Raw genomic sequence first — 12,063 nt, 5'->3', positions numbered from 1 at the left:
CACCCTTTTTAAAACTAACATCAATCCACACAGTCACATGGAGGGACAACTTGCAGTTCAGTATCTTGCCCAAGAATACTTTCCCTCATGGGCTGGAGGAGCCACTGATTGATCCGCCGATTGATAGATGATCATATAACCCTCTAGTTTATTATTTATTTAACTAGTTAGTTATTATATAACCTAAGTATATAAATACTAGTGTTTATTCAACAAAGAAAATCTAAGCTCTGTCATTTAAGACCATTTACTCACTATTTCATAGTGTTCAGCTGCACTTCATGAAACTTGCTATGATGTATCCCATGTAGCTATGTACTCACTTTTTCCAATAAACCAAGGGAAAATGACAAATATTGGTGATTTATCATTGATACTACAGTACACAAGCCCACAGATATTATATACTGACAGAAAATGACTTCAGTTAATTAATCAGTCTTAATTAACCGTTTTTTCTTGTTTATAGGTTTTTAGAGGTTAGCTAAACAATGTCCTCAAAATGCTCCCTTGATATTCTATTTAACAGATTACAAATGTAGAGTTTGCTGATTTACTTTTGTTATAGCAAGAAATCACAGCCAGTTGTTATCTGGAAGGCAAGAAAAATTGTTATGAATGCATTAACACTCAAAATGTTGCATGATTTATGGGTAATGGCATGAAAAACTATAGCCAGTGTTTTTAGGGTTTTTACCTATCTAGAGAATATGAGTATGAATATGAGTCTATGTGAATAGAAACAATACAAATAAAAAGTTATTTTCAACTGCTCCCTTACCCATATTTTGAACACTGGATGCTCTTCCTGACACAACGCAAAGTGCGTCTCCTCCTGAGACTGAACTGGATATTATTTGTTTATTAGGCACATCTCTAACCCATTACATTATGAAGTAACCAACAGGAACATTAAGAAAAAATATAAATATACACATATTTTATAATAGTTTATTGATTTTATTTAACACTTTAGTGCTCTGATACACCTTTTTCTTTTAACTGAGAAGAATAAGACAACCACAAGATTGCTGCTGGTGGAGGGCTGTGACGTGCATCAACATCAAATCTGTGTGTGTGTTCTATGTGTGTATATGCCTTCATACATGGTAATTAATGATTGGGTGACACACAGTGTTGGGAAGGTTACTTTTAAAATGTATTCCACTACAGATTACAGATTACATGCCCCAAAATGTACAGGGTGGGCCATTTATATGGATACACCGTAATAAAATGGGAATGGTCGGTGATATTAAAGTCCTGTTTGTGGCACATTAGTATATGTGAGGGGGCAAACTCCTCAAGATGGGTGGTGACCATGGTGGGTCGAGTATCCAAAAATTGTACTCAAGTAAGAGCAGCATTACTTTAAAATATTATTACTCAAGTAAAAGTGAAAAGTAGTCGTCAAAAAAGTTACTCAAGTAAGAGTAAAAAAGTACTTGGTGAAAAGACTACTCAAGTAGCGAGTAACTGTTTGAAATGTCCGATTTATTTTTTAAATAAATGTTATAAGACAAACAAAAATAAATAAATATACAAATTTTACTATTTTCAAAAGGAATACATGTAAAAACATCAACAAAATAAATTCTAATTTCCAGATTTCAGTTTTTCACAACATAAAGCCTATTTAACCAATATCTACAGTAAATAATATAAATATATAAACAGTGCAAACAATTTCCAGTGACAAGATATGCTGTAAACTTTATATTCATTTTTGCTCCAAATGGCACAGCAGCCTCAGAGAAAACATTAGAACGAGGCATCTTCAACATACAAGGCAGCTCAGTTTACCATAAGTTGTATGGGTGTGCATTTATTTCTGCATATTTAGCAAAAATGTGCCATTTCTTCACTCAGTGAGGTGAGGGTTAAGCTTCAGCAGCAGTTTGCTCTCAAGGTTCTTTCTGTGAAGTTGTAACTGTTTAGCAGTGAACCTGCATGACTGAGAAGTCCTTCACAGGCTCCAGATGCAGGAAGAGCTGTATTGATTTTGATGGACAGCTTCTTGATGTGAGGAAAGCCATGCAATAGATCCACACCTCCAGTGAATGGACATGAAAGGTACCTTTCCAGCTCCCCTGCTTCTGGCTTCCCTGACCCCATGGATCCATCATCTTCAACGGTTAGGCTGCTGTTTGTGCTGGCCTCATCCAGCTCTGAGTCTAGGTGATGTCTGATGAAGTTGAGACCTGTGGAAAGATGTATGGTTTTCAAAAGAATTAGGTCTGGTCATTATAGTGCTGTATACACTGCCAAGCTGCAGATGTTTGTTTGGAGCTAGCCTAGAAAAGCGGGCCATACACTGTGCGATTTTTTTGGCCCATTTTGAGCCAATTTTTCAGTCGCGCAACGTTTTGGGGATCAGTCCGTGTTTTGCCTTAATCGTGTGTGCATCATGTAGTATACATGGGGTAACGATAAGCAGTTAACACCTCACAACCAGCTCCTAATCATCAATCATATGGTCGCATGATAATCAAACCTGTTTGAAATCCTGTCGCCCCTCAACGGAGCCTCTCATACTGCGCACGCACAAACACAGAAATGAAAGTGAAAAGGTGGAGCAGCATGGCAGTGCAGCGTGTGATCTGGACACAAGAGATGGAGGCACAACTTGTAGGATGAGGCAAGCTCATCCGAGTACGTAAGCGTAGAGCTGCCACCCAGGCAAAAGAAAAATAGAGCTATATCACGTTATAACATGAAAAGTTTATTGTCATAACAATATACTTTTCATGTTTGTACAATAGAATATTTATATTGTATGAACGTGATAATTATGTATATTGTAATAACGTGATATTATATTGTTCAAACATGAAAGGTATATTGTACTAACATGAGGCAGCTCTACGCTTCCGTATCCGAGGCTTTTCAATGTGGCCTCACAAAATTATCACGACTACAACAACCATGAAAAGAGTTGGATGGACATTGCTGCTCAATCACAGCTGCCTGGTCAATGTTTTTCATTAGTAATTTAGCAAAGTTGATGGTGTGTGTGTGTCTGTGTGTGTGTGTGTGTGTGTGTGTGTGTGTGTGTGTGTGTGTGTGTGTGTGTGTGTGTGTCTGTGTGAGTAAAAGACAGAGAGGGAGAGCGAGGGACAGATTTTGTATGATAAGCTTGATGTTATGGACGCACAGTTTGAGCACTCAGGTCACATCAGAGCATCAGGCCGTAGAGTGTGAGACCTGCATCGTGACCTATGAACTTCTAATCTCCGCGATTCAATTGTACAGTTTGTAACGTGACTGAAAAAAATTGCACAGTGTTTGCCCAGCTTAACGCAGACTGTTTAAACTAAACAAGCTGCTGTTTCACATAATAAACCCTGTCAGCCGCAGTATTGCCTTCTGATTTAACAGTTAAAGCAGTAGAGACGAGCTGTTTGCATGTGCGTTGAACTCTAGCGTCATTAATCAGGCTAGCTGTGAGCTTATAGCTCACGCTAGCTAACCAGCGAGCAGTTAAAAAGACAGCTGAAGCTGCACGAAACACCCACAAACTTATCTCACTACAATGTAGCGCCAAAAATATGACTCGCAGCTCGAGCTCGACACAGCTGCTGTAACATAAGACTGACATCCAGTTAACTACAGATAGAAAGATATTTACAGAAAACTTACTGTTTCCTCAGGTTACACGAGTTGAGTTGTTTCACGCTGAAAAGTTGGTTTGTTTTGGCTCTCACTGAAGACACCGACACTGAAGACATAGCTGTTCTTTTGTACTGCTTTTAAGCGAAACATTCTTTGTATGTGAGGCCAATGCTGTTCATCCTCTTCAGCTCTAGCGTAGACTCTGCCATATTTCTTCTTTCCGTGTGTCGCTACTTTGAAACGCTTGGGCCGCTCTGCCCGCCACAGTTTCAAACTGGTCATGTGACTGCATGGCCACATCTCATTGGTAAAAAAGTTACCGGAAACTCCACTGGTGGCATATTATCTAATGTGTTAAACTTTTTTTTTTTTTTTTAAAGTAACGAGTCGAATTTTGCAAATGTAGCAGAGTAAAAGTACCGTTTCTTCTTCACAAATGTACTCAAGTAAAAGCAAAAAGTATCGTGCAAAAAAGGTACTTTAAAAGTACATTTTTTTCAAAAACGTACTCAAGTAAATGTAACGGAGTAAATGTAACTCGTTACTACCCACCTCTGGTGGTGACCATGGTGGCCATTTAGAAGTCGGCCATCTTGGATACAACTTTTGTTTTTCCAATAGGAAGAAGTCCATGTGACACATCAAACTTATTGGTAATGTCACAAGAAAAACAATGGTGTGCTTGGTTTCAACGTAACTTTATTCTTTCATGAGTTATTTACAAGTTTATGACCACTTATAAAATGTGTTCAATGTGCTGCCCATTGTGTTGGATTGTCAATGCAACCCTCTTCTCCCACTCTTCACACACTGATAGCAACACCGCAGGAGAAATGCCAGCACAGGCATCCAGTATCTGTAGTTTCAGGTGCTACACATCTCGTATCTTCACACCATAGACAATTGCCTTCAGATGACCCCAAAGATAAAAGTCTAAGGGGGTCAGATCGGGAGACCTTGGGGGCCATTCAACTGGCCCACGACGACCAATCCACTTTCCAGGAAACTGTTCATCTAGGAATGCTCAGACCTGGCACCCATAATGTGGTGGTGCACCATCTTGCTGGGAAAACTCAGGGAACGTGCCAGCTTCAGTGCATAAAGAGGGAAACACATCATCATGTTGCAATTTCAAATATCCAGTGGCCTTGAGGTTTCCATTGATGAAGAATGGACCCACTATCGTTGTACCCCATATACCACACCAAACCATCACTTTTGTTGTTCCAACAGTCTTGGAAGGATCCATCCAATGTGGGTTAGTGTCAGACCAATAGCGGTGGTTTTGTTTGTTAACTTCACCATTCACATAAAAGTTTGCCTCATCACTGAACAAAATCTTCTGCGTGAACTGAGGGTCCTGTTCCAGTTTTTGTTTTGCCCATTCTGCAAATTCTGTGCGCCGATCTGGGTCATCCTCGTTGAGATGCTGCAGTAGCTGGAGTTTGTAAGGGTGCCATTTGTGAGTAGCTAATATCCGCCGAAGGGATGTTCGACTAATGCCACTCTCCAGTGACATGCGGCGAGTGCTACGCAGTGTTGGATTTTTGGCAAATCCAACACTGAACCAGTTTCACGAAACTTAGCAAGCAGTTTGCTAACTGTAGCATGGGAGATGGGTGGTCTCGTACGGTGTCTTGCATTGAAATCTGCTGCAATGACCCGGTTACTGTGTTCACCAGATATCAACACAATTTCGATCCGCTCCTCACGTGTTAACCTCTTCGACATGTCAATGGCTGTGAACAAAGAGAAACTTGTAAATAACTCCATCCATCCATCCATTCGCTTCCGCTTATCCTTTTCAGGGTCGCGGGAGCCTATCCCAGCTGTCATAGGGCGAGAGGCAGGGTACACCCTGGACAGGTCGCCAGTCTGTCGCAGGGCCAACACACAGGGACAGACAACCATTCGCACTCACATTCACTCGCACATTCACACCTAGTGGCAATTTGGATTATCCAATTAACCTATTCCCACAAACTGCATGTCTTCGGACGGTGGGAGGAAGCCGGAGTACCCGGAGGGAACCCACACAAACACGGGGAGAACATGCAAACTCCACACAGAAAGACCCCGGCCTGATGGTGGAATTGAACTCAGGACCTTCTTGCTGTGCGGCAACAGTGCTAACCACCGTGCCACCGTGCTGCCTGCAAATAACTCATGAAAGAATAAAGTTACGTTGAAACCAAGCACACCGTTGTTTTTCTTGTGACATTACCAATAAGTCTGATGTGTCACATGGCCCTCTTCCTATTGAAAAAACAAAAGTTGTATCAAAGATGGCCGACTTCTAAATGGCCACCATGGTCACCACCCATCTTGAGGAGTTTACCCCCTCACATATACTAATGTGCCACGAACAGGACTTTAATATCACCAACCATTCCCATGTTATTACGGTGTATCCATATAAATGGCCCACCCTGTGTTTTGTAACATATGGCCAGAGGGGCCGATGGAGCGATATGGCAAACTCCCTTCTGTCAGTCTGCCCCAGGGCAGCTGTGGCTACAACCGTAGCTTGCCTCCACCAGTGTGTGAATGCGAGAGTGAATGAATAGTAGCATTGTAAAGCGCTTTGGGTGCCTTGAAAAGCGCTATATAAATCCAATCTATTATTATATTCTGTTACATTACTCAATGAGAGTAACGTATTCTGAATACTTTGGATTACTTAATGTATTATCATGCTTTTTACAACTACATGAATGTACTATTGCTGTGTGATTTGTTGCTATTACTGAAGGTTACTCATCATACCAATACCAACTAGATTTTTAAATCTTAATATAAAATTAGTAACAGTAGGTGGACATTAGGTAAGGCTGCACTTTTTGTAGCAATCTCGTATAGAAAACTATTCTGTACGTATATAAAACAGGTCCACGGCTCCGAACCGTATTAAAGGGACCTCTGGCTAATACGTCGGGTTCGTGTCGGGCTCGTAGCCGAAAACTAGCCTAACTTTGTTGCCTGGGTCAACTTAGCTAGCGAGAGACAGAGAGAGGCATTGAAAGGCTGCTCCAATGGAACTTATTGTTTCAGAGGAAAACAGGAACACAGTGTACAGTTGAGTCTTAATAGCTTACTTACAACTGGGCTACACTGCCCATGAGGCTACATTCTTTAGGGCTATGCCTGTAATACTCTGCCTATTGCCTTCATATTATAAAACAAATTGAATAATAATTTAAAAAAATATTTCTTCACGTCATTTTGCGGGCCGCAAGTAGAGGTGACATGGGCCGCGAGATTGAGACCCAGACATTAGAGCCTCTTAATGCGTGTTTTTTTTGGGTTTCCACCAGCGTGGAATTACCAAAAATAGAGAGGGGACAGCCTAACATATGGAACAGGAAAAGACCGCCGTGTAATCCCTTTATTTCAACAAAGTAACTGTGTTCTGAATACCACCTTTTTAAATGGTAACTGTAACGGAATACAGTTACTCATATTTTGTATTTTAAATACGTAACACCGGTACATGTATTCCGTTACTCCCCAACACTGGTGACACAGTTATTTAGTGATTAACACTGCTGCCACTTAACAAGAAGGTTCTGGGCTTGATTCTACTGGCAAGCTGGGGGCTTTCTGCTAGTTACAGGTACTCAAACTTTCTCCTGCAGTCCAGTGAAAGAAAAGTCAGATGTTTGATTTAAACAACTGTTGGTGTACAAAGGCAAATTGAAAAGAAAAATGCTGTAAATATCTGTTTATAATTTGCTGTACATATGTTTAAACAAGCAACTGATATTTTCTTTTAATTTCCAAAGTAGCCTAAATAGATCATTCAAATATGTTACGTTAATCAGTATTTTATACTCAATTGTAGGCAAGGATGCAAACAGATAAAGAACAGCCAGTAGGAGTCAAAAAGTTCCATTCTGTTAAATAAGATACCCTGTAAATAAAATTTTGTTCACTGTCTTCCAGGCTCTTGATCAAGAATGGCAACAGCATAAATGCAGCCGTACTGTATGATTCCTATGAGGTGGAGTATTTGCCTAATGAAGGGCTCCTTAGCACATCTAGGCAGCTCTTCATTGAGCTTACTACAGATGCCACAGGAACATCGACTGGCATAGCCATTAGGTATCAAGGTAAGAATTATGCATGATGAGTTGGATAGCACTTTCTATTACAGCCTGATAATAAAGTGGTAATAGTAGGGTAACAATGAAGAAACAAGAATGTACTAATGTGGTAATTTCTTATTATTATTATTTATAATTACTGTTTCCATTTACGGTGACCAGTAGTTAGCACTGTTGCTGCACAGCAAGAATGTCGTGAGTTCAATTCCACCATCAGGCCTGGGTCTTTCTGTGTAGAGTTTGCATGTTCTCCCCATGTTTGCGTGGGTTCTCCCCGGGTACTCCGGCTTCCTACCACAGTCCAAAGACATGCAGCTTGTGGGGATAGGTTAATTGGTTAATCCAAATTGCCCATAGGTGTGAATGTGAGCGTGAATGGTTGTCTGTCTCTATGTGTTGGCCCTGTGACAGACTGGTGACCTGTCAAGGGTGTACCCCTCCTCTCGCCCTATGACTGCTGGGATAGGCTCCAGCGCCCCCTGCGACCCTGAAAAGGATAAGCGGAAGCAAATAGATGGATGGATTCTAACTCCTTCCTACAACTATTTTTGTAACATAACTTCCATCTCTCTAGCTTTTGCAGCGGGTCACTGCTATGAACCCTTTGTGAAGTACGGTAACATGACCAGCACTGACAACACCTGGTCAGTAGGAGCTGTGGTGGAGTTTGCCTGTGACCCGGGGTATACTCTGGAACAGGGATCTGTCACCATTGAATGCATGGATCCTAACAATCCACAGTGGAATGAGACTGAGCCTGCTTGCAGAGGTTTGTATGCCTGATTCATTGACATGCATCTTTGGATTACTTGTGCTTCTTTCTTGTCATCTTCTACATTTTTGCAACTATTTTGTCCATTTTGAGTCACTTTCCCCTTGATACACCCATCTTAACACTTAAGATTGAACTCAGAGGTAGAGCAGATCATCTACTGATCGGAAGGTTGGTGGTTTGATCCCTGGCTCCCCCAGTCTGCGTGCCAAATATCCCTGGGCAAGATATGAATGTGTCTGAATGTTAGCTAGTAAGCACTCAAAACATAGTGAATGTGGCATGTTGTAAAAAGCACTATATAAGAATGAGTCTATTTGCCAATGCTCGGGGGGCTCACTGACTTCTTTGGCCCCAAGATGACAGATAATTAAACACTGACACTCAACAATACAAAACTGACACCAGACTTCATTTCTTTAATTGTTTGTATTACAAAATTCTTTGTTCTGTTTCTATATTTAGTGAGATCACGCATCCAATTTGCTTGTTACACACCTCAAACAAAGGGACAGAGCAATCTCTGATGATGACTTATAGGTTTAAACTGTAAACATGTTTTTTTTGTGTGTTTGTGTTCCAGCTGTGTGCAGTGGTGAGATCACAGACTCAGCTGGTGTGGTGCTCTCTCCCAACTGGCCTGAATCCTATGATAAAGGCCAGGACTGTATCTGGGGAATCCACGTTGAGGAGGACAAGAGGATCATGCTAGATATTCAAGTGTACGTATCCATCTTCCACATGTTCAATCTATTTCACTCCGTTGGCCTTTGATGAGCATAAAACCACATTACTAAAGCAGCATCTAATCATCACAAAACTTGTTTTATCTCCTTTGCTGATACATACAGCAGTCCCAGGCTTCAAACACATCCACAGAAACAGTGTGACACTAACAAAGCGCTACCTCACCATGACTAGTGAAACACATTAAAAACACAACAGGCAGCTAATGAACGAATGCTCAGCTTGTGAATGAGATGTGTAAATGGCACACAGACAAAGGTTAATTAGGTGCAGTGGAGAAAACTAATTATATCAGGGATTTGTTTAGGAGCCCTCCCCCAACCCCCAACCCCCAACCCTGCACTCTTGTAATGGCTGCTGTGTGGAGTACAGGGTGCAAGTGTACAGCATGAGAGTGTTTGTTTCCTGAGATTGTGGTGCCAAGGTGAAGACACAGAACAGCACACCCGGCGTTGTCAGGGCCTGATAAGTCAGTCAGCCATAGAAAATCATTTGCCATTTGCAAGCAAATTAAGGGGGGCTCATTTGCATCGGATGCATCTTAAGCTCCGCTTTTCTCTCTCTCTCTCTGAGCACCACCTGTGTTGTACTTTGAGAAATACTGATTAATGGCTTCTTCTGGATTTTGAGAGGAAGTTTGCAAACATCAGTAATTATTGCTGCTGAGCACGTGATGTAAAAGTCAAACTTCCCTGGCAGCCAAATCTGTGTTTTAAGAATAAAGTTACTATAAAGCATGGACCTGAAACACGTGTCCATAATATGACACGGGCTACATGTGAGAACTCAAAGGAGGATTCTGTTTCCCTCATGTCTTCTGTTCTTTCTCTGAGGTCTTGGTTTAGCTGTCTGGCATATTACAATCTGGTCTGAAGTCTGGACATAGTATAAAGTCAGAAAGGCACCGAATGACCCAATGTAGTTACTCACTTCTGCTATTTTAGCTACATGTGAGATCATCTTTCTGATGATTCTGATTTGATTTATTACTGCTGTTGAAATTAAAAGCTTGATTCTTCACTGATCTGGTTCTCTAATTCATAATCCAATACCAGCTTAAAGCTTTCTCCTACTCTTTCTATATTGCCATCAGGGAAATTGATAAAAATCATTGTTTTAACTCCAGATGATCCTTTAATATTCTTTCGGGAAAGGTGGCAGGATTAAAACATATGACATTAAATGCAACATCAGCTATTTTAAATTTACTTTGTTCAATTGTTGGAAGCTACAATAAGAAATATCATCACAACAGATTGAATGTTACTAGAATGAAGTAAATGTCGTAAGCAGATAGCTGTGCGTTCCCCCGCTTTCCTGAAGAATCATCACTGTGGTTTCTACTGTATGTTGTCACTTTTAGGATGATAATTGGGGATTTAGACTTTCTCAGGCACATTGTTACATGTGTCAGTGAACGGGAATAATCTGTGAAAAGTCTATAGCTCAAACTAAAGGTGTCAGCACATACTGTGGTCCAGATTTCCAGAGAATGGTCATGGGATTTAACCAAAACAGAGATGTCCATGGAACTAACATCTAATCTAGCACAACTTCCCCCCCCCCACCCCCCCCCCCCCACCCCCCACCCCCCATCTGAACGCATGCCAGCAGGTGCCTGAGCATTTATATCAGGTTTATCAATAGCAGTTGTTCTCCCTAAGCTTATCTCTGGTGTACAGAGATAAATGAGGCCTTTAACATGGTCCCTGGGTATTGGTTCCTCACACTGCGCACCTGTGCACATGTGTACATATACATATCACCAGCTCCATCTGTCTGATGGAGGGGGAGATATTATCAATAAACGAGTTTCATGGATGGCTTTCAAATGAAAGAGGAGGAAGTACAAGTGTGATTAAAGAGAACTGAAGGAAGTAAAATGAATAATATCACACAGACTCTTGTCCTCTCTTTCTGTAGGGGAACTTAAAACTGTTGTAACTTTATCTCATCAGTGTTTGATGCCGAGTGATGACTTATCTTTATATGATTATCAGCCTGTGTTTGATAATGATGTCCTACATTAAAGCTTCTTGTACAATTAGGCGTGATTCAAACTATTCCACACTATAAGGTTGTCTCCTTGTCCATCCTTGCTCCCAGTTGTCCACTAGTCCAGTACTCTACAGTGTCAAAGAGCAACACTTCAATTAGAATTGAATTTAGCAGCAGAGAGGCACCTGTGTGTGTGTGTGTGTGTGTGTGTGTGTGTGTGTGTGTGTGTGTGTGTGTGTGTGTGTGTGTGTGTGTGTGTGTGTGTGTGTGTGTACTCTTCCCACCAATACAATCAATGTGTTGGTTTGGAGAAATAAAACTTGAACCAGAGTTCAAGTTGATGTCTCAGGATGTTACAGCAGAACTGTATTAAACAGTTTGACTTGAGGGGACAAATTCAAAATGACTACCATGTGAATGAGCACACATGGTTGCAAGCACACTCTTGTAACCAAATGTGACACCACGGAGCCAGAGACCGTACGGTTACATTGTAACCTTGGTTCTGTGAGTGAGAGACTATCTCTCCACCCCGTACAAATGGAATATGTAACGGAGCGGAGAGAAGGTCTCGATATGATAGAGAATCAGCTCTCATCAACAGTAATGATCCTTGATATGTTGGGTCAGTCTGACTCTCTGCAAGAATTTTAGTTCACTTTTATTTAAGGCAAATATTGCACTGAGCTGACAAAATGCAGGAAAAGGCAAAAATCCTCACTTTTCACACAGACAGACACGTTTCGTATGCACGGGACGAGGGCAGAGATCCCAGGAGGAGCCTGCCCCAGTAAGGTATAGTGTAGTTAACTCATATACGTGCACACCACA

At 41.2% G+C, this 12,063-nt stretch overlaps 1 protein-coding gene across 1 annotated transcript in view; it reads left to right on the top strand.

Moving 5' to 3' along the window:
* sez6b (seizure related 6 homolog b) overlaps window positions 1-12,063 on the top strand; it is a 209,890-nt gene that overhangs the window by 179,255 nt on the left and 18,572 nt on the right. The window contains exons 7-9 of the mRNA XM_087841581.1: window positions 7,555-7,721; window positions 8,290-8,484; window positions 9,071-9,209. Of these exons, the coding sequence (XP_087697707.1) occupies window positions 7,555-7,721; window positions 8,290-8,484; window positions 9,071-9,209 (501 nt within the window). The remainder of the gene's footprint in view (window positions 1-7,554; window positions 7,722-8,289; window positions 8,485-9,070; window positions 9,210-12,063) is intronic.

Source organism: Neolamprologus brichardi, chromosome 1 (assembly GCF_056152115.1).
Source record: "Neolamprologus brichardi isolate AB-2024 chromosome 1, ASM5615211v1, whole genome shotgun sequence".
In the NCBI taxonomy this organism is placed as follows: Eukaryota; Metazoa; Chordata; class Actinopteri; order Cichliformes; family Cichlidae; genus Neolamprologus; species Neolamprologus brichardi.
The sequence above is the reverse complement of the archived record's forward strand: the minus strand, read 5'-3'. Positions and strand labels throughout refer to the sequence as shown.